The sequence below is a fragment of the Metarhizium brunneum genome, chromosome 4 (genome assembly GCF_013426205.1).
Source record: "Metarhizium brunneum chromosome 4, complete sequence".
NCBI lineage: Eukaryota > Fungi > Ascomycota > Sordariomycetes > Hypocreales > Clavicipitaceae > Metarhizium > Metarhizium brunneum.
Window position 1 is genome coordinate 577201 of NC_089425.1, and position 27156 is coordinate 604356.

General features: G+C 48.8%; 6 protein-coding genes across 6 annotated transcripts; 3 read left to right on the top strand and 3 right to left on the bottom strand.

Moving 5' to 3' along the window:
• Positions 1 to 302: 302 nt before the first annotated feature.
• Positions 303 to 677, top strand: G6M90_00g068470 (uncharacterized protein; the record flags this gene model as incomplete). The annotated part of the gene is made up of 1 exon (XM_014685114.2): positions 303 to 677. One exon carries the CDS (start codon positions 303 to 305, stop codon positions 675 to 677), a length of 375 nt encoding a protein of 124 aa, XP_014540600.2.
• Positions 678 to 1004: 327 nt separating this feature from the next.
• G6M90_00g068480 (uncharacterized protein) lies at positions 1005 to 1418 on the top strand (the record flags this gene model as incomplete). Its single annotated transcript, XM_066130875.1, has 1 exon — positions 1005 to 1418. The coding sequence occupies one exon, from the start codon at positions 1005 to 1007 to the stop codon at positions 1416 to 1418; it is 414 nt and encodes a 137-aa protein (XP_065986953.1).
• Positions 1419 to 1556: 138 nt separating this feature from the next.
• Positions 1557 to 3721, bottom strand: G6M90_00g068490 (uncharacterized protein; the record flags this gene model as incomplete). The annotated part of the gene is made up of 2 exons (XM_066130876.1): positions 1557 to 1641; positions 1698 to 3721. 2 exons carry the CDS (start codon positions 3719 to 3721, stop codon positions 1557 to 1559), a joined length of 2109 nt encoding a protein of 702 aa, XP_065987199.1.
• Positions 3722 to 5668: 1947 nt separating this feature from the next.
• Positions 5669 to 7687, bottom strand: G6M90_00g068500 (uncharacterized protein; the record flags this gene model as incomplete). Its single annotated transcript, XM_066130877.1, has 2 exons — positions 5669 to 6255; positions 6718 to 7687. 2 exons carry the CDS (start codon positions 7685 to 7687, stop codon positions 5669 to 5671), a joined length of 1557 nt encoding a protein of 518 aa, XP_065986974.1.
• Positions 7688 to 8646: 959 nt separating this feature from the next.
• G6M90_00g068510 (uncharacterized protein) lies at positions 8647 to 11658 on the bottom strand (the record flags this gene model as incomplete). The annotated part of the gene is made up of 2 exons (XM_066130878.1): positions 8647 to 10264; positions 11096 to 11658. The coding sequence occupies 2 exons, from the start codon at positions 11656 to 11658 to the stop codon at positions 8647 to 8649; spliced, it is 2181 nt and encodes a 726-aa protein (XP_065987193.1).
• A 9182-nt stretch (positions 11659 to 20840) lies between these two features.
• On the top strand, positions 20841 to 21476 carry G6M90_00g068520 (uncharacterized protein; the record flags this gene model as incomplete). Its single annotated transcript, XM_014685118.1, has 1 exon — positions 20841 to 21476. The coding sequence occupies one exon, from the start codon at positions 20841 to 20843 to the stop codon at positions 21474 to 21476; it is 636 nt and encodes a 211-aa protein (XP_014540604.1).
• Between the last annotated feature and the right edge of the window lie 5680 nt (positions 21477 to 27156).

Here is a 27156-nt window from a genome sequence, read left to right on the forward strand (position 1 = left end):
GTACACGTCTGGAGAAGAGGTTTGATACAGTCGATAGAGAGCTATCAAATAACTCCAGACTTGAGGGGATTGAGAAAGACATTGGAAAGCTGCGAGATTCCATCAATAGCCTAGCAAATGACTTGAGGAGTTTCTCCGTAGAGGTGAACATGAGGCTCAAGGAAGCGAACTATCCTGCGGAATGATGAGATGGTGCGGAATCTAGAAATGAAACCTAGGAAACTAGACACTCCTGTAAAGTATATATGTAGGACTATTTCCCTTCGACAGGGCTCGTAGCTGCAAATCCCATAAGGAGCACCATGGACCGCCATAAAACGCTGCCTCCAGTACCTACTCGCCAGCAGGACCCTGAGAAACTTGGCTCGTTCTCACCAGAGACATACATCCAATTGCTGGAAGACGAAAACGAGCAGCTGCGGCTTCGCAACCAAGAATTAATTAAGCAGATGCGTGCATTGGAAGCCAAATTGGCTGCAGAAATACAGATTAAGGCGAGTTTGTCTGAAAATTTGAAGGAGACGAAGGGTGAAATCAGGCGTCGCGATGAGACCATCGCCAACATTGCAGGAAGAATCGTCCAGGAGTTTCAGCGCTATGCCGACTCCGTACAAGGTCAGTCTGTGGAAGAAGGATACATTCCGATTGGCTATAGCTATTTCGATTCAAGTTCTTGAAATTAGTTTGAACAAATTTCAGATTCTACGAAATAGATCTTAAAATGAACCATTCTCCCCTCCAGGTTCTCAAAACCAAGATGAAAGTCGTAATTATCAGGCAGCATCCAGGGGACAGTGAGTGACTGGTTGAAACACGCGGACTCATGGCGGCAGGCTACCATATTTTTAGCAACTTCGGGCCGGATCTCAGGGCCGGCGGCTAATTCTTTCGGCGCGACTGTTTGGACGCGTCCTGTACTACTATATAAACTCCCTTATGTGCGGTTCCGGTTCTTCAATTCAGCAAACAATTTCCTAGATTCTCAAACAGCTAGAAGGATCACAATGAAGACCCCAGTTGACAAACAATGGAAGCAGAGGACATCTGGCATCATGAAGAAGGCACATGGCATGCACTGGACTTTCGGAGTCAAAGTGGCCCTCTACCTGGAGCGAGACGGTGAGCTATTCGTATACCGCTCTCATGAAGACTTTGCCTGGGAAGCAGCTACCTTCCTGGCAAAGCAAATCCTAACTCCCAACGACTTCATAACCCTTGCACAAGACATGAGTTCCAGGCGGGCTCAGCAGTCCACCCCGCTTCCATCATCAGAGCAGGGTCCGCCGCAGACACCAGTTTCCTCGTCAATTCCCACGCCAGTTTCCACGCCAGGTTCCTCAGAATGTTCAGTCACTGGTTCTAGAGCACCTCGTCGAACAAGGTCACATGCGACAACGCTCTTTAACATAGCAAACTAGACCAGCCGTGCTACAGTCTCTTGTAAATTATCTATCTGTTCCTTCAATGAAGATTTTGGGTGATCATTCGCGTCTAAACATGGGAGAAGATCTGTAGGGCAGCTACACAGCTCTCTAGTGCCCGTAGCAAGTGTCCCATTAAGCTTCACAGTGATTATAGATCTTGGAGAATGTAGCAAGACTTCCAGGCGTCGCAAAAGCGGTCTTCCGTTCTTCAACCCCTCTAATATCTGATCAGTACACAGGAGGAAATATCTAACTTGACCGCTCTCGTGAAACTGAATGTGAACCCTCCTCCTTCGCATCCTCATGGCGATGTCGAGTAAATGTCGTCCCGCGGGCAGTCTACACTTGACCCAAAGTACAAAGCGAGCGGGGAAGAGATCGTAGAAAGTCGGAATTCCCTCCCTTTGAACATAAAACAGAGCCGATATGAGCTCATTTGCCATGCTCAGCGTCTCCGGGTAATTACTGTTGTGACATTGTGTAATTACGTCGATACGGCCATCCGGCCATATGCGATTAGCCTCAATGAAAGCTCGAGCGGCGATGTTGTCGACACCTTGGAACAGAATTGAGAATTTTTGCAGCCATTTCGATGATTTTGTAATGTAGTTTTGGCAAATTGCTAGACGGCTGTCTGTATTGTACAAAACCAGCTTTATCTTGGCATCAAGAAGGTCGCTTCTCGGGAATCTCAACCCTTTGCCAAAAAACAGGCTCTTGTCATCAATCCTAACGCACTTCAGCTTCGGTAGGTGATAAATGCAGTCCTCGACGGTAGCTTGGTTGCAAAAGATCATTACCATGAAAAAAGCGCCTATGCCGCTCCCCAAGACGAGATCAAAATAATCCTCAAGGCGGCCCGACAGCGACGATCGAAGATCCTTCAGGAACATTGCGATCGGCAGTGCATCGTCAACGTTTCCATGAAGGTTGAGAACACGAATACCGGCCGAAGGCGGCTTCAGAGCCGTTTGCACTGAATTAACAGCTCCGCATAGAACGCAGAAGTGCATCTGGTATATGTCGATGCCCTCTTCGCTTTTCTTGCCGTTGGTCTCCGTGCAATTATCGCATACCCTGTGGCCGCATGATAGGGTAGTCGCTGGAAAGCGACAGAGACACACGAGACATAAATCTGTGGGCAACGTAATTTTGCTACTGCATGAAAGTGTACGCATCGAGCTTGCTAGAAGTGTTTGTCTTTCCGAGGGTTCGGCCTTCATAAACTGTATAAACAGTGTTCTGACATCTGCTTTAAGAGTTACCGGTTCTATGCTGCTTAACATGGGCGAATAAAATTCGTCGAACCAGTCGGTGGAAGACAATTCCATTAATTTAGGGTTCAACATACGACCAACTCGCCGTCTATGCTGATACGTTTCTAACAAAAGTGAATTGGCTATGGCGCTGCAGGCCGATTCGTAGAGAGTAGCGTCGTGCATTGTCAGGCGGACTAGTTTCTCTGCACCCCATGATAGTTGACCTGGCAAGGGGTTTGTGCGCCATGCTTGTTGAAAACTGAAAGTCTTCCGGTGGTCTTCAGCGAACTGTGAACAGGTCGAGCGCAAGAGGTGTTTCACGTCGCAATTTCGGAATGTTAGGGCTGTGTCATTGTTTCGAGTTGCCTGTGTCCACTCCAAAACATGATCAGCCGACGTTCGCGACCTGCAGCCACGCATCAGCCGAATTCCTGCAAAGCAACTACGCCATCTCTTCTCTGCCTGACTAAATGAGAGCCCCTCGAGGGGACTGTAGTGTGACATAAGTTCTGCTGCTAAATCTCGTTCAACGTCTCTCAGAGCAATCTTTGGCTCGTCTTCCGAAACAATTAGCACCTGTGGTCTGCAGCGAATAGAGGAAGCAAATGACAGGTCCACCCAACGAGCCAAGACTCCCACAATGGTGAGAATATCCCAGTAATCGTTCTGAATGAAGACCACGGCTTCGCAGAGCGGAGACAGAGCCCTGGCATAAAACTCGTGGGCAAGGTCCTCGGGGCAGCCGTACGATTCTACCTGTCTTCTGGTCAAATTTGGCGGACAAGGGCCTGCCTTCATCGCAGGGTATGACTTCTGATGATGAAGGTGGCAATCCAGCAGAATCGTCTTGGCAAATCGGCACATGCGAACTTGTCTGGGTGCTTCTGCCCCGCTACATCCCCCCGTGCAAAACAACAAAAGCAGTTTGGCCTGCCCATCGGGCCGATTGTCAAAGCTCTGATAGGGCTGATGGAATTCCTGAAGCACAGGCGTCCTGAAGTCATTGCCGCCTCGCACAATGTCAATCCAGGCCGACATGATGGAAGAGTTGCTGGCCGCTGTCGAGGCTCCGCCGGCGGATCGCTGGCTGAAATATCTGCTTGCGCGTCTGTTATCTGATATCTATGTTCTCGGATACTCGTGCTTCGCAAGTTGCAAAGCTAGAATACGTAATCTTGGAACCACGATTCACCGCTGCCATCTGGCTGTCCAATTGCAAATTCATACAGCTGACTACCTGCGATGTCCGGTATGGGAACCCCTCATTGTATTTACCTAACAAGTCCCATTTCTTCCCCTTAAATGTAGCCTGTGCATCATTTCCATCATATCCCTGTCGTTTGGGGGTTCATCTGAGGGTCGAGTTGCCCAACTTCCCCGGCCTCTGGGATCCGGCACAGGGCAACATGCTTTGAAACCATGTTTTCTGATCCGTTTTCTCATGGCACTTTCACTATGGGCTTAGTTCTGGCATCCGAGCCATTGCTTTGTTCTTCCATGGGGCTGCATATGTGGAGGTTTTGCCGAGAGTTGATCAATGGATATGGAGTCGGTGATCGCCATATTTCTGGGCGGTTGTGGGGCAACTCCAGACGGGCTGAAGCGGTGCGCGTTCAAGTATCCGGTAGAACTAGAACAATTCATAGAAGGTGCATTCATTTGTACAGAACTGTTAGTTATAGGTTTGCCAGTTATTAGTACTAGCAATAATACAGATGACATCCAATTCAAATCATTTCTAGTTAGATAGTCCTAATCCCCCTTATATCTAGCTGTTCCATCATGTCGGTAACATCTTTGCCCGCTGCGTCTATGTGATAGCCAAGCTCACTATCCCCGGTCTCTGGGATCTCGAGTATGGGAGCATTGTTAATATTAACACTTTCGGGGCTCTTCCATAGCCCATTCATGTTGAGCTTATTTTTGTCGTTGGAGTCATTGTTTTGTTCTCTGGTGGGATTGCATACGCGTCGGTCTTGTTTAGAGCAGTGAAACGGGTACGGCGTCGGTGGTCGGGTCACCTCCAGGGAATGGTGGGGTAACTGCAGAGGAGTAGGTTTCTTGGCTTTGGACCGCTGGGTGCTCCTGTATCCGGTGCACAAAAAACAGTTCATAGTGGTTGTGTGTTATGGTATACTCCCTTCCTTGGGCTTGCCTTAACCCACCCTCTTGCTGCTTATATATTCTTGCTAAGAATTAAAAGACCTTGGCGCTCATTATCAAGATCTAAGAACTCAGCCAGTAGTATTCCAGAATCAAAACTCGTAATCTTGTTTATCAGTTTCTGTTTTTTAAGCGCCATTGCAGTCAAACTAGACTAAAAACATCTGCTAGAGGAGGGCGCACATTTAGGCGGACCGGGCTGATTAATAGTGGCTCTCGTCTGAAACTCAAATTTACGTAACTACTGGAACCACAGAATCTAGTACTGAGAACTGGACTGTAGTTTCTTGGTTTTGTATGTGTTCAGCTACTGCCACGCTATCCATCGAGTCCATTGAAAGCCCCAGACAGGGACTCGCAGGGAGCACCACTAACGATCCACATTATCTAGCCACGTCAGATCTCAAAATTTAATAACTAGGTTCGAAGAACTTGTTAAACAGATTCAAGTATTAAGATCTCTGTTATAGCGTCCAAGTAGCCACGACATGAGTCTTCTGGAAGCCGCAGGAAAGACAATGTCCCGCCTGGAAGCGAGGCCACATCACCCACTGCGAGCTTAAGTCGCGAGCCCGTAACGGTGCGTTTATGAGCGTGCCATAAGGGCCTGATAAGCTATATGCTGACATTCGATATGGGCTCATGCTACGACACAACACAGGGGCTCAGATATCGCCAAACTTAGAGAATGTAACTGCCAAGACTGCCTAAGATAGTCGGACACAAAACCGCTTCTCACCTAGGCCGAGACGGGAGGATAGGATTATGGCAGACATTTGCAAAGAGATTCATTCTTGATTCAACCTATAACAACGACCAATATTACATGTTTCCAACCTTATCAATTCTCATGTACTCCATTATGTCCCCCGGTGAGATCATCGTACGACCTGTTGTTGCTGAATCTTGCGTCAATTGGCTGCCGATAGAGGTAGTTACAGTTCTTCTGGGAGGTGTACCGAAGCTGGGAGTAGATCCGTCCTCATTAAGTGGACAATCAGTCAAGTCAAGCGACGAACAATTGCTCGGAGACGATGCTTGTTGAACATCCAGGACGAGGATGGACGGCGGGCTTTCGGATTGTGGCTGCCGCATACGCCTTCGATTCAGAGCAGACTGTGCGGCAGAAATCACGGCAGAATCTGAGCCCAATTGGCTGTATGAGACATCTAATCCTTCAAGGTCCGTAATCGCAGATTGCTGTTGTATTTCGACGGACGCTGCTGGAGTGCTCGTGGAGCTCAAATGTAGGTCATGTGCTCTGAGTATCGTGTCTTGGTCTATGACGCTGTTCTCCTTAGGAAACCCGGCAAAAAAGGAACGCATGAAATCGCATTGCACAAACATAGTGCTAGGGTACAAGCAAATCTCGTTCTCCCTGAGCATTCTTGGCAGAAATAAATTGTTTGCTATATAGCGATACGAGCATGTCAAGGGTCGACCACATCGCCTTTTTACAACACTCTCTTGAGATTTGCAGGGAAAGCTTTGGTTGGGAACAGGTAGCAGAGTAGTAGTCGAAATAGAACGCAACTTAGACTCAATTGTACTAGAATTAAATCCTTGAGCTTGCGCGTGTAGTAAAAACCTCTTTAGTGTTGACTCGTCAGTGCCTGCATGGATTGGCTGGATCCCATGCTGCACAATTGGTCTTTCGGCAGACAGATGCGGAAAGTTTCTCAAAGCCGATATAAAAAGTGCCTGAAAAGCCAAAGAGAAGCTTGGGGAACAAGTTATTGGATAGAATTGATGTTCCGCGTGTTCTATCAAAGTCTCCCTTGGTTGCCATATTTCTTGCATTGCTTGAGCCACAGTTTCATGTTTGCTCAGTGGGCGACCATCCAGAAGATGGTCCCGGAGTATGCGCATACCAACTCTCAAATACTTCATGTTGCCGTGAAAGGTCTCAATGCTTGGAATAACTACGCCTATCCCGAGCAGCTGCTGCTCAATTTGTCCGCGTAGATGAGAATCTGAAATGCTGCCGAAAAGCTTTCCAGATCGCATGAGAAGCCGTACCTTATCGTTGTCGGCATAGCTTGCGGACGGGCATAGGAGTGTAAGCTCTTTGACGGTTTCATTATCAGTTGCCATACGTACATCCGAATTATTCAGGGTAATTTTTCTCCAGGTCTCTTTGATGTGGCGCAGATAATTGTATATTTCTTCAGGGCACCTGTCAGCAAAGTGCTTATCTATGTTGCCAAGTTGCCAGCCATTGCGAAGACCAGGGTAATCCGTTAACTCGTACAACAGTTCAGACATTACTTCATCTTCCAGTATCCTCTTGAGAGCCCCTTTCTTGTCTTTAGACAAGTGCAGGTGCCAGTAATTCTCGTTTTCACGCTGGCGCATTCGTCGGCATGCAAAGACATGGCGAAATACGTCGCCATCAGAAAGCTTCATCTGATGAGAGCTATGATCAATGTGACGTAAGAGCAAAATCTCCGGATCGCTTCCCTCCGGTATACGAAATATTCGCACACTCCACCACTTTTCAGGTCCGAAATTCCGCATGGCTGCTTCATAACGTTGTCTACCATGTAAACAACGCACATTTCCAGTCGGCTTTAGCCGCGGAAAAGGAGGCTGACCATGAGCCAAAGTCTCCAACTCGATCCCTGGTGTTTGCGTGAGTATAAGAGCAAGCTCACTTGGTGACACAAAGACAGGAATTTGGTTTTCCATGGCATCCGGATCACACCTTTCCTTGAAGATGGCTGCTAGGCAATCAACAGCGGCCAGTTCTTTGTCACGAGCGAAGGGAAAGGTGAGATTTCGCAGTTGGATTTGAGCGTATCCAAGTTCATAGCTCTCCTTGAAAGGCGTGGTGGATTCCATGTTTGGTGTTGCAGGTTGTATTGTAATTGAAGAAAATTCTCTCGGTCGATTAAAGAACAGCCCAACGGAAGCAAAGAGGTCAATTATGTCACATCTTACATAGCAATTTGAACGCAGCCAGAAAAAATATCACCGAGTTCTGCGATTCAAGAATTAAGATCCAGGCTGTTGGGAACAAAGATCCAATAGTTTAGATACCGAAGAGTAGGATTCAAGAGCAAAGAACCCAAAACTGATTCAACACCACAGTACCACTATGAGCGCTGCTATCCCCCGTGGATGGCAGACTCCCGCTGCTGTCCTCAGTGGATGGCAAGCTTATTCTGCGCTGTCCCCAGTGGATGGCAAGCCTTCTCTGCTATCCCCCGTGGATGGCAGACCCCCACTGCTGTCCTCAGTGGATGACAAGCTTATTCTGCGCTGTCCCCAGTGGATGGCAAGCCTTCTCTGTTATCCCCCGTGGATGGCAGACCCCCACTGCTGTCCTCAGTGGATGACAAGCTTATTCTGCGCTGTCCCTAGTGGATGGCAAGCTTATTCCGCGCTGTCCCCAGTGGATGGCAAGCTTATTCTGCGCTGTCCCCAGTGGATGGCAAGCCTTCTCTGCTATCCCCCGTGGATGGCAGACTCCCCCTGCTGTCCCCAGTGGATGGCAGACCCCCGCTGCTGTCCTCAGTGGATGACAAGCTTATTCTGCGCTGTCCCTAGTGGATGGCAAGCCTTTTCTGCTATCCCCCGTGGATGGCAGACTCCCCCTGCTGTCCCCAGTGGATGGCAATCCCCCACTGCTTTCCCCCCTTGTGGATAGCAGTCTGCTGTTGTTCCAGGAAGACCAGCTTGCCAATTGGACGACCAAATACATCTTTGCACAGTACGATGGAACTACAGGCCAACCTTTTTATGATTTTCGTTGAGTTTGGAGCAGAACAGTCAATTATCCTATTTAGTGGTTGTAACTATTATCCACAAATCCTCCTTACTTCTTCAGGTGAGTAGATTGTGCGACCGGTTGTCGTCGAACCTTGTGAATATCGGCTTCTGGAATACATTTCTGTGGCTCTGGGTGAGGAGTGCAAGGGCGGACGGTCACTATGCGCCTGTCCTGCTGGGTGTGCTGGTGAAAGCAGGGACCGCTCGCTCTGGCACTCTTGGTAGAATATGGTGTCGGCAGAGCGGATGGTGTTGTCTGGACGTAGTTCGTCGTTTGGACTCCGCGACCCCGTTATTTCGCGGTCAGTTTGAAGCTGTTGGAGCTCAGGCCTGGTTGGAGTGTCTGGGAGGATGGCCGTTGCCATTGGCAGGCTCGTTTCTGCAGCCACTATACCCATGACTCTGCCGCTGTCGTCGTGGGCAAATTCGTGGAAAAAAGAGCGCATGAAATCGCTCTGGATGAAATTGATGGTCGGGTATGCGCCAATTTCACTTTCCACAAGCATCTGGGGCAGAAAAAGAGAGCGGGATATGAAGTTATAAGAGCTAGTTCTCGGGCGGCCACATCTCCGCTTAGGTATGCTTTCTTGTAAGCCCTCGTACCCTTGACCACCGCTTGGAGGCGCGTTGCTGGGAGGAACTTCGCGCAACTTTGACTTGATCTTCTCGGAATTAAATCCTTGGGCTTGCGCATGCCTCAAGAATCGCTGTAGACAAGACTCATCAACACCCGCATTAATAGGCGGCAATCCACTCTCATGAATTGGCCCTTCGTCAGATAACTTCGGGAAGTTTCTGATAGCCGATATAAAAAGTACGTGATACGATATAGAGAAGCTTGGGGAACAGGTTAATTGATAAAATTGATTTTCTGCATGTTCGATCAAGGTTTGATGCGGTTGCCATGATTTTCGCATAGCCTCAGCAACACTTTTTTCTGCGGGCAAAGCATCCAGCAGATGATTTCGAAATATCCGCATACCAAGGACTAGATACCTCATATTTTCGTGAAAGGTCTTGATGCTGGGTATAATTACACCTATATTTAGCAGCTGCAGCTCAATTTCGGCACGGAGATTGGCATCAGAAACATCGCTCCAAAGTTTGCCTGAGCGCATCATGTTCCGAATTTCTCCCCGCTCAACATGGCTACCAGAAGGGGCAAGACGTTGGAGCGCTTGAACCGTTACAGTATCAGTCGCCTGTTGGATTCGTGGATTGCATAGTGTAATTTTCCCCCAGGTGTTATAGATATGGGTAAGGTAGTTGCAGATTTCTTCGGGACAACGCTCACACAAATGCTTCTTCATATTTGAAAGCTGCAAGCCGCTGCGGAGACCAGGATAGTCAGTCAGCTTGTACATTGCTTCGGCCACAAGATTCTTCTTCATGAGTCTCCTGAGGCCAGTTTTCTTATCTTCGCTTAGGTGTAGATTCACATGATCAATATGGCCCATTTGACCCGCTCGCCAATGAGCATACGTTCGGCGAAAGACCTCGCCATCCGAAGGTGGCGTCTCAAATGAGTGATCGTTTATCACTCGTTGAAGCAGATTCTCCGGATGGTGTCCCTCAGGAACAAGAAATACTCGAACGTTCCACCATGCTTGTGGTCCTAAGGTCCGTATTGCGGCTTCACATCGTTGCCTACCCTGTAAGCATCGCACATTTGTGACGGACTGGAGCCGCGGATAGGGATGCTGGTCTCGCATCAAATCAACAAGGCTAATATTACATTGCGCATATACCTGCTCGAGCTCACTTGGCCAGAAATAAATTGGAATCTGGTTTTGTTTGGCGACTGGATCACAATGTTCGTTGAACACCCTTACCAGACGGTCAATTGCAGCCGGTATTTTATCACGAGAGTGCGGGAAGGTGAGGTTTCGCAATTGGACTTGAGCTCCGCCGAGACATTGATCCATAATGGAGATAATTTATAAAGTTTGAGTTGTGAAAACCATGCATGGCTTTTTCTTACGTGTCGTACGGAATACTTTATACTTTACGGCGGGCTCTGTGACAGGCTGTCTCAGCCTCTTTTGGGAGCAAGCATCATGTTCCTGTCAGATCTTTGGAAATGTAAGTCCAGATTCAGGAACTTGGTTGTTCGAGAAGAGACGTGGGCCAGTCGTGACATCGTTATCGAGATTAGTCGGAGACCGCAAAAACAGGTCGCAGTGGCGATATAAGATGCCAGATTATGGATCCAAAATTCCAAATCTTGACACTCAGATTTGAGATCTTGCAGCTAATCTGTGATGGTCAGCTCCGGCAAGGCTCGCACCCTAGGCGATGGACACCCACCCATACCATTCTACAGTGGCATGGCCAAGTTTACTGGGTATTAGCGCGTGCTTCGGGGTCGGAAAGCTTTGCTATGCTTCATAAGTATGTTTGCAGCACAACCACTGAAACTCGCATGAAAGCAAAAGATGAGCGAGCACTGGGCTTCATATTGGGCACGGAGCGCCTAACTTCGCTAGCATCCTGCGAAGTGTGTTCTCAGTATCTACGTGAGCGGTCTCTAGCCTCTGCATTCTTGCTATTATGTCGGCTGCTCTTTCTGAAAGTCCGAGAAGGGCATTCTTCTTCTCAGTATCTGTCTGGCCGGCTTTTAGCTTCTCCATTATTGCCTCTATGCATGCCACTTTTTCGGAAAACGTGATGAGGCCGTTCTCCCTCTCAATGTCTACTTCGACGGCCTCTAGTTTCTCCATCATTGCTTTTAAGTCTGTTTTGCTCCCTGAAAGCTCCAGGGCATTCTCTTGTTGAGCTAGTTGACCTAATAATAGGCGCACGGTCTGGACTATAGCTTGATTGCCAACCAAGTCTTCAAACTTACTTTGCCGCAAGACTCGGTTTCGTGCATTTCTGGCTGCGAGGTTATACTCAAGGTTCAGTTTCTCCACGCTGAGTCTGTTTTCAGTAGCATTGGTAGTAAAGCAAGACGTTCGACGACCATCTCTCGTCACTCGTATTACATCTGCGGAGACTTGAATGCAGGGCGTGCTTGTAGATGATTGAGGTTGCAAGTTCATGACGAAGACTACTCAAATTTTGGCCTGAACTGGAGTAGAAACTTTACCGTTACACACCACGGCCAAGGGGAATCAGTTCCTTTTATAGCTTGGAAGAGTTCAAGGAGGCACTGGCACGGTATAAGTGTTTCTGTTAGGGCGGGGGAAAACTCTTCGGTAGTACTGAGGGTGAAAAACGAGTGGAGGGGGTGATTATGAGGGTGCTTTGAGATATTGTTAGTACAAAGGCTGTATGGTCCATGTCGTGGCCGGAGTGTATTTACATGTCCCCACAACTTTCACCCTCAGCGCTAGTACAAAGCGAAAATAATGTTGAGGCCTACATAGACTGTTACGAGGTTGCCTAGAAGAAGTCTGGGAATTGCGGTGCTGTCGAAGTACAATGCACCACCAGCGTGGACTTCGAAATTATCCGGGGAGGGCGTCGCGATATGACTATTCTTCACATGGAACAGCCATTGACATTTAGTGAAAAGGGTATCGGAAAACTGATGGGACCTAGGGCGTTGACCCTGGTTTTTTTAACTTGTCCCATTCTTGTCAAATTTATGCGACATATCACATCAGCTGCTTGATGAAGCGCGCGCCAAAATCATGCGACCAGTTTGTCGGCCGAATTATTCAGGCCTTTTTGACAAACAGGGATGCTCGGCTTTGTGATCTTCCGATTGCTCAAGTCTTGTTACCTGGCTGCCTGATGTGGAGAGAAGAAGTTCAAGGCGTAGATGCAACAGTTCATTGATCAATCTCTTAGGGTGCCCGATGCGCGACCCCTAAAAAGCCCCGGACTTGGACCTTCCTGCCTGACAATCTCACTGGCCGATTGTTCTGAAGTCGTTCATGCAACGTACTCCGTGCAGCAGGCATGCAATATTGGGCGGCTGTCACCCCTTTGCTTCGTAGCATGCATTTATGTTCTGCAAACACGCATATTTCGTGGCCTTTTTGGTTGACAAAGGTGAATACACCGCAGTCCAGCACTTCAAGCCTCTCTCTCTAAACGTAGAGGGACAGCGCCCCTCACCCTTGCGCAAAGCGTTGTACGCAATTGGTCATGAGCCATTGGCCAGGGATTCAAACCCGTCTCGTTCGGTGAGATTGTGTCCGTAACGGGTATGCTCTTATCGGCCCCCGAGCTGGAGCATGCACGAAGGCGTTAACTTGAACTAAAATTGGGAGCAGGTTTAAACACGAAGTTAGTCTGGGGAAAAGCGAAGATGGTAGAGACGCGTGAATATGGATGACCCGCTACAAACAGTTCATCGCAGAAAACTCAGTGGTGGCGGAAACGATGACGGTGACAGTGGCGGCGACGATGATGGTGGTGGGAGAAAGCGATGACGGTGAAAACAGCCGAACTAATGGTGTAAGGCCATGAACCCAGTACAGAAGGATCAGTGCGACAGCTCAGTGTAGACAGCCAAGTGCAGACGGCTTGGTGGAGGCGGCTCAGTGCAGACGGCGCAGTACAGCCGGCCCAGTGTAGTGCAGTGGCTGACTGAACGAGGTAGACACCATGAGAGGCTTAGTTGAGGCACATGGTCCAATGAGCAAGGTTCGTTATGTAGGCTCAGTAAGCACACCTCAGTGAACACTGACAAGAAGTAAGATGGGATACGCGAAGACCCCAGTATATACCCGCGGCTCAACTCTTTCCACTAGGAATGGTCAGCACAGATCCGGGCTTTCTTGCATGTCCATGGGCGACGACGAGCAAGGACTACAGTAGCTACAAAAATTGCAGATGCCAGGTCCGTTTCCATACCCCAGGTCTTCTCTACCTCTCCGAGTCGGGGAGCGTATTCGCTTTTCAGCTGTCTTACCCCAGACGTCCAGTCTCTCCTTTATTTCTGCTTCCTTGTCTCTGTGTTTTGCTGAGAGTTCGAGAATCGCATTGCGTTCTTGAGCTAACTTTTGTAAAGCCGAGGTCGAGGCATCGGCTGCAGGTTTCATCCTTTTTTAGCAAGCCTGCACGCCCACGCCTCTTTTGCTCTCGGTTTCGTGCTACTCGGGTGGCGAGCTTGTACTCACTGTCCAATTTCTCCAAACTTGGCCTTTCCTCATTACTACTAGTAGTACAGTAAGGCATTCGACGACCGTCTCTTGTCGCCCTCATTACGTCTACGAGGACCTGGATGCAAGGTGTGTTCGTGGATGATTGAGGTTTCATTTGCGGGAAGAAGATCAATCATCATCAAGAAATGACCTGAACTGGGGCTGGATAACTTGTCCTTACGCACTGGTGACCATAGGGGGACCAGTTTCTGTTCATAGCCTCTCGACGGTTTCACTGAGAATCCCGACGCAGCGTCGACGTTCTCTTTAGATCCAAGAGGGAAACTTGGCGGCAATGCTGCAGGTGACGGCAAAAAAGAGTGCAAGGCTGATTACGAGGCTGCTTTGAGACGTTTGTTGGTCCTACATTTGGCCCGTCCAGTCCAGGGTGGGAGTGCCCCATATCATTGAGAACGTCTATTCACATCCCTGCGATTCTCGCGTAAGTATAATGTGAAGTTAGCACGAATCTCTGTAGGTGCTGCCTCCCCGGCTGCCTACAAGAATTCTGATACTTCGGCCTGCTTCTGAAGTACAGTGTACCTGGATGGACTCGGGCATCATCCGGGTTGCAGCGAATGGACGATTCCTCACAAATAAGCGCCGGACATGGAACACCCGTTGACATTTACTGACAGGGGGCTCGGGGTGGGGAATGGGTCAATAATGAGACCTTGAGTAAACGAGTCTAGATTTTGTGATATATCACTTCGTGTGATTGTCCTCATGATATTGCTGGTTTGCTTGGTCGGGGTGACGGGCTGGGAGGTACGTGTGGGAGAATGGACAACGCCGAGTAGTGGGCGATGGCCAGTGGCTCAGCGTTGAGGATCCTGTCTCCTTGGGTTGGATAGCCTCCGATTGGTCAATAAAGCACCAGGGGGGCAGGCGTCATCACCCGCTGTTAACTGACGAACTACCCGAGACGGATGTTAAATGCATGGCAACAGTTAGCCCAATTTGTTTTGGCTTCTTGCCTGAGCGTTGCGCCCTTCGCCGTTTCAATGACGGGCTCCCGCGTCTGTCGTTTGATTGGCCGCAATTGCATCCATGGCATTAACTGTTGTTGGTTTGACAATCAACAGCAGTGTTGCACGGACAGACACCCTCTGTCAATAATGATGGAATTGTTGGCCTGTAGTTATTTCATTCCTGCGAATCTCTGTTGCATGACTTCCTCCCATATTCCTCCTGTCCTCTTCTGATTCATTTCAAAATTTTGCCAGTTGACATTGCAGGCTTGGTTTTCTCCCTCAAAGATGGGTTCCAAATTTGAAGCGATTGCCGCCAGCCTCCAGGACGAATGCACCACATGCATGGAGGCATTAGACTCAGCCATGGGCAGGCTCCAACGACTTCTTGAGCACAATACACAGGGGAAGCTTGACATCCCCGGACATATCCACCGCGTGTCGCGAGCCATCAGTGAGCTCGATAAATTCCGACACGCTCAGGCTCAGTCTATAAACCAGGACGGTATCTACATACATTGGCCACAGCTACAAGAAGTGTTGCGGGTGTGTTTCAGTGCTTACATGCATTTGCCACAACTACAAGAAGTGCAGCAGGCGTGTTTCGGTGTTCTATACATAACTAAGCTTTGTGTGCATTCTTTTGAACTTACGGTACAGCACCGCGCCGTCACTGGGGCTTCACAGATGGATGAGGCTATAAGTTGGGCATGGGACCGAAAAATCTCCTCTAAACTATAAACCGCAACAGAACGACAATGCGCGAATAGTGATTTGCATCTAGGCTTACAAGAAACTACGAGCAGGCGATCGGGTTGAACAAATTGGAAATAGGGTAGACTGACAATTTAAACTTCCAATTGGCAAATATGCGCGCTTGACGAGTTACTTGCATTTTGACTGCCCTGTGATTAGCCTAGGTGCGAGACGCAGCTCCTGGGCGGAACTTTTATTCTCTCGACATTTCCTGTCCACGGTGTTGGATGTCCCTGTACGCCAACGACATCTGTTCAGGAGGTGTGTTGGGTCGCGGTCTTCTGTCGCATAATGACAGACCCCCACCCGCACCCAGAGGAGCCATGTTGCTCTGCGCCCTCACATGCAGTATTCTGCAATCATACAAACCTAATGAGTCCGTCCTTGGGGGACATATATTCCTCTTTTCCTTCGACTCACGGAGCCACGTCTCGATGGCTATAGATCCTGGCGCTTCTGGTTCGCTGACCACGCTGCACAGCGGGCAGATGGAAAAGCCATTTATCCCCAGGGCTGAGAACTTGCGTCCAAAAGTGAAATGGAAGTCCGTCGCGCAACGCAAAGGAATGGATGATAAGCACCAAGAAAGTCGACAGAGCAGCTCCCGCGGCGCAAGGCAAAGTCCCTCGTTCTCCGAAAGCCCTTCTTCATTGTTCGTCCAGGCTAACGTATATTTTGCACAGATCTCAACAGCGTAAAGAGACTCCGTTGGTATGCCTCTACCCAAACTGCGTTGCTGGGCTATTCGGGACGCACGTGAAACTCGTTCAACATTATCGCCGTGTGCACCTTGGTCTCCCCGACCGGCGGGATGGCACATTCCTCTGCGATTACGAACGTTGTAAGCGAAGTTCAGTCCCTTTCCGTCGCTTAGATGCGTTACGTGAACATCTAAGAAAGACGCACAAGGAAGCCATCCAGCAAAACCATCGTGCGCATAGCGGCTCATCGATTGCTGTCCAAGTCGAACATATGGATTGGTGGCGTTGTACTAAGTGTCTTCAAAAGATTGAACGCAATCAAGAAAAGGACTATTGTCCGAACCACAAGCCGCTGGTAGGGATAGAAATGGCTATGACACCAATGTAAGCTGACTGGATGAGCAGAAACATGGCCTCTGCAAACGCTGTGCTCCGGCATCAGCTCCAACAAAGGCAACTAATATTACGAAGAGCTAAACATTAATCTCGAGTTGCGTACAGGAACCAAGCTGGCGAAGTTCCTGAGGCAAGTTGTTAAGGAAACTATCCATGACAAGGAGTCTTGTACAACCCTTATTCAAGGACTCGGCCCTCTCTCTCTCTCCCCCTCATCCTGTCCAACTACTAGGGCATCCAGCGCCTGCCATGATCATGCAGCGACGGCAATCTCTTCGTCCAACTTATCGACCTCTTTGCCATCCTCCCTATCCTATACCGCTCCGCCACAATGTTAGGTACAGCTACACCGGTGAGCAAAGTTGTCACTGTAATACGCTATTCCCCCCCATCTATCAGCCTGTGCCGCTGTACAAGTCTCAGGATGTGTTCCTGTAAGGTGCGTATTTCCATCTCGGTTTTCTCAACCGTGGCAGGATAAAGCCGTTGTTTTCGCCATCTGTCGATGTCTGCAGCCTTTTTTTGCAGCTTTCGAGATTTCGTAGCCATGCTGTTGCAGAGCTTACATGGCGATTTTCTCTTCTCGACCTCGTGTACAAGCTTTAGCCCGCAAGTTTCACCTATTCGATACTCCTTGTTGCATTGTTCGCGAAAGCTCCCCCATCTCCAATAGCCGCAAGTCCAAACGATTTGCTCAAAGAAGCACATCCTCAAAATGCTTCACGAATGGTCTATGTGTGAATTGCAAGAGATGCGCTTGGAAGAAAGATGTTGCGGATCGATTCCTAAGCGAACTGCAATAGACTGGTTGCGTATAGGGTAAATCAAGGCTGGTCGATTGCCCGGAAAACCCCAGGTTGCTTATAAGTCGGTCTTTTTCTGCATTAATAAAGATATGATGAGTTCTCGGCCCCGTTATAGTTACCAGCTTTGTTCATTTACTGCTGCTTGTCACACACCTCCGGCTGGATGACTCGGCTTTTCCTCACACGGCGAGATGCGCCGGCTCCTGTAAAATGGAGGCCTTAATTTACAGAACAGCCTCGCCACTTTCAATCGGCCTCCATGGCACGAGGCTCCACGTATCATTGAACTTGCCTCGCATGGGAGTGAATTGATCATATAGGTACAGGCTAGGCTTCGTCGTTGGTTATCTGCCCGCTCCACCTCGTCCCACCGGTTTCTGCTGCATGCTTTCTGGAGGATTCGTTGCGTCGCTCTATTTGCTTCACTATTTCCTGCACTCTACGCTCTCTCTCCCCCCCCAAAAATCTACGGACATGAAGTATCAATTACAGAAAAATAACCACTCATACGAGTGAATTAGTCACCGAATCTTATTTGCAGGGCCGCCGGAAATAACTGCTCTACAAAGGCAAATCCAGAATGTGGGAGCAGACGTAGTGGATCAGCGGCAAGGATGCCTCCCCTCTGAGCATCTGTAAAAAGGCGTTTAAAGGACGAGAGGAAAGTACAGGGGACCACCAGAAGGGCCGCGACAAATGAAATATGGCCCCACTCCATGTCTTCGGAAGTTGAACCGCTTCTCACGAACGGGTGCCCGGCGCTAAAAATTGACGTGTTGCGTGGCGTGCTAGGTTTAGCCTAGCGTACTGAACTCAGCAGTGCTTACGACACCAGCCTCGGCGGGCCGTTAGTTCGTTACTTCCCTGCCAGTTCGACGGGAGCATACCCTTGCTAAGTCAGCTGGCCGGACGTAAAACACGAGGGCTGCTAGTTTATGCTACAAGCCAAGATTCTCCATGTTTGACGTTTCTTCCATACTATTGGTCGTTGAACAAGGCGTTTGGCGGTTGGCGGCTGTACATTGCGATCTCACCAGGACCACTTTTCCGAATGGAGAGTGCCATTACGTCAAGCCAAAACAAGCCGCCAACAGATCACATTTTTTCCAGCTCCATCCATCTTGCATGTACCTTTGAGGTAATTGTTGGTCCTACGTCGTTGCCATTCAGGCCCAGGGCTTTCTTTCGGGCATATACCCCATATCGTGGACATGGCCACTTCAGTACATCCTTGCGATTCTTGCGCTCGCGTAAGTCCAACGCGAAGCCAAAAATGCGACCTTGCCGGTGTAGCCACGCTGCTGCCTGAAGTAGTCTATAATCCCATAGCCGCCGCTAAGATGCATGGTACCTGATGATGGACTGACTGGGATGCCATCCGGGGTGTGGGACGATAGCAGCGGGTCTTGCGGAAGACGATTTCTCACATAGAACGCCCACGGAGCAACCCCTTGATGTTAATCATGTACTCGTGCCATGCCTTGAACTCACGAGTTCCAAAATAAAGTGGGACATGGCACGAGTAGAGACAAGGGCTGGTGGGAAGTAGGTTAACAACGAGACTCGTCTCCAAACGCGGCCCAGCCTTTGTGACGAAACGCAATTTGTGCCTTAGCGAAGTCGTGCCATCTGGGATTGATTCGTCTCTGGTCTCCCATCGGTCGCCCCAGGCTGTATGGCAACACTCTGCCCTATTTCAATAGGCCTGGATGTTACCCACTTGCCCATTTCGGCTCCCTACAGTAGCTGGCTCCCGTATCTGGCAATTCGACTGGCCCCCCGGTGATGAGTCCTGCGTCGTTCACGCCTCGATATGCACAGTTGTGTGTCATGAAGTTCCCACTGCCCGCATGTCTGGCAGCCGTCGCTGTTGGTCGGCTATTGAGCATTCCAAGTCGTCAGCCAGATCGTTCGCCACATTTTCTGCTGGCATTGCTTTACTGGCTTTTTTTCCCTCCTTCGGTGTTTGAGAAACCCTAAATGCTGTGCTTAGAATAGAGGCGATTCGTGTTAACCATTTCCAGCGCCGAAGGGCAAATTTGTTGGCTGCCATAAGGACAAGCTGAGACGGCATACGCCGCGGCAGAGGAGTTAGCCACATTCAACTTGGCCCCCACAGCCCTATGGGCATGCTGCAGTCGACTTGATTCCTTGTACTCCAGGTCTGCGTGATGAGAATGCAGCGTTAGGGGTGTGTTGCAGGGGTCGGTTTTGTCATCGAAAGAGATAGACGCTGTCCACGATCTTCATGCCGGGCGGCAAATTCATCCTGGCTCGACGAGAAGGACTTGCCTTGATCGTTCGTTGCATACACCTCAACGCTGCCGGGGCCATTCCGATTCGGCAAAGATTGTCATAGCGGTAGCACCAAACGACCAGAGCGTTCTAACACTTGTCCAACAAGTGAACTTAGGCAAGGTCTGCACGGTGGCATAAAAAAATTTCGGTCACAGACGGAGGAGTGTTACATTGGACATCCCTGTTTCTTTTCCGTCTACTCCAGAGGGAAACTACGAGTGACGGTTCCGTGATGGCTCGTTGGCCAATTGGAAGAAGGCCGCCGACTTGTTAGCGCGCCCCATCTACAGCGTGAAATCCGCCTTGTACTCGCATGGCAGTGCAATGCCATTCGGACGATCATGCTCAGCTACAGTACAGCCCTATCATTCTGCCACACCACCCCGCCCGGGCAGTGTGGGGGAAAGAGACAACTTGAGTGGTTGTACGGGCCGTCCCGACAGTCTGGTTCAGCGAATCAGCTTGGAGATGCCCGTTGCAACTGTCAAACAAAACTCTACCAGTGTGCACTCATTGGACGACGCAAACACGACGATGCAAACAGGGCCAGTACAACAGGCAGCCATAATGCTACGCACTAACTAAGGTCGGGGAGCTCCGGGTCGGGCTTCAGTTGGGTCGGCGATAACCAATTCTAGGTAGGCAACTTTTGCATGGAGTTGGACAATTTGTGCCTGTGCAGCGTAATACGCACTCTCCCACGATTGGCAGCAGATTTGAGCCCATGTCAACTCGGCTCTTGTAAAACTCAGAATGCTCTCCTCCCCTTCTTTCGGTGTTAGTGGGAGTTCGCCTGGCTCCATGGTCAGTCTCGTATGACGTTCTTCGGCTGGAGTGATTTCGTGCTTGGGTGTGCGCGTGTGTGTGCCCGGCAAAGAGCGAAGGGAGCACTGAACCAACAGAATTCTGGTGATTTATACATTTTAGTGGGACGCCCAAGTCACAGCCAGTCCAAGTTCCTGATTTGCGGACTTTGGTTCGTCTCTACAAGATTATACCTTGGATTGAGTCGAGCTATGAAGGAAACAGAAACCTGGAAACACGAAACTGAATTCTGGGAGTTCGGTACTTCAGAAGACCTTAGGCTACGGTAACATAAAAGGCCAAAGAGCCAAGTCGAAGATTCAAGAACACTTTTCGTTCCCTTCTGCTTCTTACTTAGCCCAACCCACTCACCCACTTGCTGTTGTCCGTCCAACATGACGATCTCTTGCCAGGTGAACACGCTTTATGACGAGCCCCTTGAAGGCATCTTTGTCCAGCTCCAATGCGTCGAGCACCCCGAATACTGTTACATGGGATGTTCTAACCATTCGGGCGCGATAGATGAATGGTTTAGCCTTCATGATCATAAAGTGCGACCTGTGCGGTCTAGTCCGAACATCGAAGGCTTGCATTGGCAAATGTGTTTTGTTGTCCAGCCTTTTTTCCACGACACATGCTTCCCAGAAATCTGGAATACCGTCTGGGTGCCCAAGAATACAGATTCTCACACTGTCGTTACTGTTGACAAAGACATGTACGCAGTCTTCAAGGATGATGCTTCAAGTGCCGCCCTCGAAGGAGGTACGCTCCCGTCTCACACGGTTTCAGTTCATCCGTCGCATGGCCCCAAGGTCATCCACAATACAGCAGACTCGGACGATGTGGAAATCCGCGTCGTCACCCCCTTGCCTTACGATAGAATTTCAGGATTCAATGAGCCCGTCTGTCTAAGCGCCGGGCCAGAAGGACCTGCTACATTTCCTTGGCAGGAAAGAAAACCTAAAAAAGGACACAGGGGCACAGCACATCCACAGCAACTGAGGCGCTCAGCTAGGCTCTCAAAGTCGTAATTGATGCGTATCATTGTGTAGTTGATCAGGAATTTGATAAATATAGTTCTACCTTGTTGGCCATAAGATTTTGGAAAGCGCTCCATCAAATGAGACTGGTCACAATTGCTAATTTTACCACCGCTCGCTTGTAAATAAATTTGCATTCACTAGGATCCCGCAAGGGGTTCATGAGAAGATAAATAGCACGGAAAATCCCCCCCTTTCCACTTCCCGTACGTGTTAACTTCGAGCATAACCATGGCATCGACCAAAATAAACGAGACGGAGTTCCGATTCCAACTGAATAGGTGTAGGCTGCACTTGGAAGCAGCTCACGCATCCTTGCAGGCTGTGCACGGCGACTTGAGGTACTTACAAGTAGCATTAGATGAGGTTGCCTCAGAGGTGAAGCGATTGGCACGTGATAATGATCTACTGCTGTCATGCTTGAACCATCTTGTTGACTGGGAGGGGGGTGACAGTCCGAAGACTCCAAAGCCACCAACAACACCCACCACCCCCTGTACTCCATGGGACCCCCCCAAGGAGGAGCTCACCCATGATTCAGACTCGAGTGGCAATAGCAGGATGGTTGCTGCAGGGGCTGCCGGAGATAAACCTCGGTCGAAATCGATGTGAAAGTCGGCCGCAGTGGTTCTCCTGTGCACCACGGCAGTCACTTCTGAGATGTGTGGTGTTGATTCCATAATTAGTAGCAACTCACTTGCAAACAAGGAATCTGGCATCGTAATAGATGTAGTGATGGGTGTCTTACGTGGCAAAGTTTGAAGGGCGCCTAGGCCCCCTTGAACCAACTTCAAAGAAGGGACCGTTTCAAAATGTGTGAGTCTTTGAGAAATCATGGCATTCAATTGGAAGAGGCCATCAGAGACGGCTGTCGACTGTCTGAGGGCGGCTAGGTCTGTTGCCTAGTTGGTTAGCTTGAGTCGTCCTGCTTTGTCACGTCGTCCAACAGTGCCTTGAACGGAGGCTTCTCGGCCCGAAAGCCTTATATATATGAAGTCATCCAGTACACACATATTAATATTGGAACTTATTTACTCTATAACAGTAGTGATTTTGTTACTCGACTTTGCACACATTTCTCAGTCTTCGAGGTGCCACGCCGTTTCTACCTATCATATCATGGAAGCTGAAAAGCGTAAATGTGTCTCTTCTTCATTAGAAATGCATGGTACTAATCATATTAATGAACAGCTTACCAGCCTTTGTGGACAAGTGCCCATAAGGTAGGGGTCCTCGTACAAGTTGTCACATTGATCACCTGGATCTCGTCCGCAGTTATCTCCGTCTACTTCCACGACAGAATATGGGAACTGAACTACCTCCACCCGTCACTCTTCACTTTGGACCACATTCTTGGGGATATGTTTTGGTTTGTCTACACCCTTCATAATTTAAGGCTCCATCACCTTACATTTTTAAACAGGGTCGGCCTCTTCGTTTTCCAGTCAGCCCACATCGTCTACGACCTGTACAAAACCTCGCCTGCAGGTCTTGGAGTGATGCAGGGCCAGTTCATCCTTAACAACGTCTTTCATTTCGCATTTATCCTATTATTCGTCAATTCCTTCTTCATTGCAGCTGAGCTTCTCCTAGTACTAAATGTTCTCAATCTATGTATATTGTATTTCCGCCACTCACTCTGCTGGATGTTGGTCCGCACAGCAACCATGTCTGGCCCTTTGGCATGGACGATTGTTGCGGTCTATTGGAATGGCTCAATGATGGTTCCAGACCCAACATCTATTGCATGCCGTGTAGTCGGCCAAATTTCAACCTGGGGAATATTCGCTTGTGGCGTTTTGTTTGCATTGGCGTATCAGGTTTGGTGACCACAGTCCGTGTGGCAAATCGTATGGACTAACCGTAGGTAGGACTGCACTATCACATATTCTCTCAGTTTTCTGTCTGGAGCACTTGGCGTTGCGCAACTGAGAAGCCAGCTCGTACCCTTTCAATGGGTTTCTTCTTTTACTATGACCGCTACTCTATATGTCATAACTGTCGTTTTGATTATTCGGAAGTGGAAACTCCGAATGTTGGAGCTGAGAAGCTCTTTCGATAAGGAATCCGACAAATGCCCGGAGGCTAACAAAGCAGATACGGATTGCTATGAATCGTGAGACGCCGTAAACCACCAGTAAGTTAGCCAAGCCCCTAGAATCTTACTCTGGTTTGATATTGTATCACATATGTATCAGATACTGGTGAATGCTGTTGTGGCACTGTAGCTTTGTGGTAGGCCCTTATATGCCAGATGGCTCTTAGGTTATGTACTGTTTGTTTGTCTTTGTCACGCAATGTGGAAATATTTTTTTTGAAACAAATTGTCGTTGAGGTTGCTTTAGGATAAGAAGTTCATGAAATTTTATTCAAGAGGATTAAGTGCCAAGTCCTTGGCGTTCATCCTACAGTTCATGCTTGTCGCATGGTTGTCAGAATAGAGTAGAAGTGTCTTTTGGACCTAGTATTGATTTTTGTTTTCGCAATGTATGTTTAACTGATATGTTCGTTACATCGCTCTGTCTGATAGAAAATATGAATCCACTTGCTTGAGGCTCCTGAACGCAGCAGATCGAGAAACGTTGCCGTTGCATATTTAAGACCCTTGGCAACCATGTTAGGGGCGGGAGTCGTATACCAGTATTTCTACCTATTTTTAGAAAACCGAGATTTCACAACATTTTGTCTGGTGACTGTGAAATCCAAAACTTCCAATTTGAGAACATAGATCTTGTTTTCAAGATCCCCAACAAAACAACGCCATCGCCCATCGCTGCCCATGTATATAAGCCTGCAAGAACCTACTACAATGCTTCAATAGGTCAGCAGTCTGCGAAAACCTTAGTCACTAGCTTAAGGCCAGAACACAATGGCGGAAGAAAATAAGCCCCTACAAAAGAGAGACAGGACAAATGATAACTTCAGAAGAGTCATGAACAATTACATGAAAAAGGGTAACTTGATATGCCAACGCTACGGTGCAGATATCCACATTGTGGTACGGCGAAAACATCGTTTCTACACCTACAGCTCAACTCAAGATTCGACGTTCCCGCCATCTCATCAACAAGTTGTACGTTGTCCGCCCTCTTCATCTGGCCCAAGTCTCTAACAATTTTAGGAGCAATCTTACCCCTTACCCATACAGAAAACACCTCTAAACTATCCCATTCAAAAAGCATAAATGATGATTTATCTCAAGGAAGCAGTGCAGTAATCATAGTTTGACTTTTTTTTTATTATTTAATGAATATCGAGACAAAACCTTTGCATCTTCTTGGTGCGACGGAGCGTAAACAAGTTGTATATAGAGCTTCCTAGCGATTGTGCTTGGTGTGTCTAGTCATCAGCGCTTCTACGGATTTCGGATATAAGCACAGAGTTCGAGGGCTATATCCACACTACTCCGGCATCCTTTAGTAGCATGGTTATCATTGGGGTCATTATAGACGTTGGGACAAACGTCGTCACAGCTAGAAGGGCACAATACCCCAGGACAGTCGCTGGCGGAGGTATGCAGGGCAACACCATAGGCGCAAAACTGCCTCGGGAATTCATCGTTAATGTCTGATAGATCATAGTACAGATCCGTAGGGTGCTGCGAAGGCACGTAAGAATACTCCAGCTGTGTCTTGGAGCTAGATGCAAAGGCGTTTGCACGGCCTACATCGGTCAAGGTTTTGCCAACGCAGATGTCGCTCGTAATTTTAATGGATACACCGGTTCCGTTTTCGACAGGGCGGTATGTCTCAACGTAAGTGTCTCCCGGAGGCAATTCTAGTACAAATGGAGATGTCGCTTGGACCGAAGCAAGAAACACAGAGAAGGGGCAGCGATTGATTACAATCGCGTGTCCTAAAGCATGGGCATGCCACGAACAACAGAGAAGTGCAATAATAACCGGGAGCCCTGACATCGCGCAGGTAGCAAAGAGAATACAATGGTGCAAATATGTCTAATAAACAGTGTTGAACTTATTGGTAAAGCTGCGCTAATCGTTGATGACCGAATCTTTCTGGGCACTGCCTTTTTCTAGATTTTAACGGTGCGTTGTGCAAGAAAAAGGACATTGTGGATTGAAACGTGACCAAAGGCGCACGACGTGGGATCCTGGGTCTTGAACCTCGGATGTGAAATCCGAGTTCCTAAGTCCAAAGCTGTAGATCCATGACCTCAAATCCCGCCGATTGCTAAATTGTATAGACTCGTGGAGAGTCTATCGACAACCTTCCGTGAGGATTCTCACATACGAAACCCGTCAAAAATTGTCAATGCTGTGACTTCTGGTGCTTTGCATCTTTGTATTGACGATATTATCTTCGGGCTGTAGCGTCAACGCACCACACGCGAATAATCATGCTCTGGAAGGAATTGCCAGTCGAGGTGCACATCATAATCACCGATTACTTAGATCCTAGGTCTGCTGCAATAGTTCGGTTGCACCTGCATTGGCAACTATCCAAATGGAACCAGCAGCGCATGCGCCAACCGAGAGTATGGGGCAGTATCTTCAAGCCCGGAGTCAATTTAGAAAGCATAATATCGGAACTACGTCGCTGTTCTATTGAACCAATCAGCCAGTGACCTCCTGTTGCTTGGCATGGATCTAGATCATCTGTTCTTTGCCAAACCAAAACTCCAATCGGATCCTCTGATTGTAGTACTGCTGGTATTTGTTGGCGGTCGATTTATACCATGCCCCCCCGGTATTTACAGGCACTTACGCAATCAAGAGCATCTTGATGGCTCGTTAACTGATGTTGGGGCAGTTCACATTCGTCCTACTAGTCATAACATGCAGGCGGCGCAAGATGAACTTCTACTGCAACTCTCCCCTACAATGCACGCGAAGAGGCTTGGCTGGATCGGAGGACTCGAAACTCGGGCATTATCCTTGTGGGACAACGAGCTACACACTGTAAAACTTACTTCTGAGTCTGACCCTATTCTGTCATATTCTAATTCAGGACTCAGATGGACAATGGGATATCAATCTCGTATTGAGATAGGAAAGACCTGGATTACATTAGAAGGGGTCACTCTAGAGAGCCCAAGCATGGCCGAGGGTCAACAGCCTATAGCAGATATAGAATAAGATAGGCTGTTGATTGCGAGGACCAGTGACTGTCGGCTGAGTGAATTCGGCTTGCCGCTCTTCGCCGAGGACAGCGTCTATTGTTGGAACGTGTGCGCGGAGAGGCTGCATATGGAGCGGGGAGGATGATGGAAGCGAGGCAATGGGGACAGCTTGACAGGAGGAGGGGGATAAGACTCGAGTGGTGAAAGATGATCGGCGGCAATACAGGCGTAATGATAGGCTAGCTATTGGCCGGCAAACCGCCTTGAACCAGTGCCAAGTAGGACGGTGCTTGGGCCGCGATTTTGATACAGCGCTAAACGACGAATATGAGTGGTGTCGAGTGCGCCGGTTGCGGGACTAAGGAGACGGGATTTAGGAAACAAGATTCAGGAGACAAGATTTAAGATTCAGCAAAGGTCCTGTGTTCGAAGCATGCTTCCTGTCATGCCACTTACAATCGCGGCTTGCTCGGTGGTCCACAAACTCAATGGCTCGACGTTATAGGCAGAAAGATGAGGCCCTGGACGAAGAATTACGTAGAATTTGCCTCATCTAAGCCTCATCTAAGACTAGATTCTTAAGACGGGATTT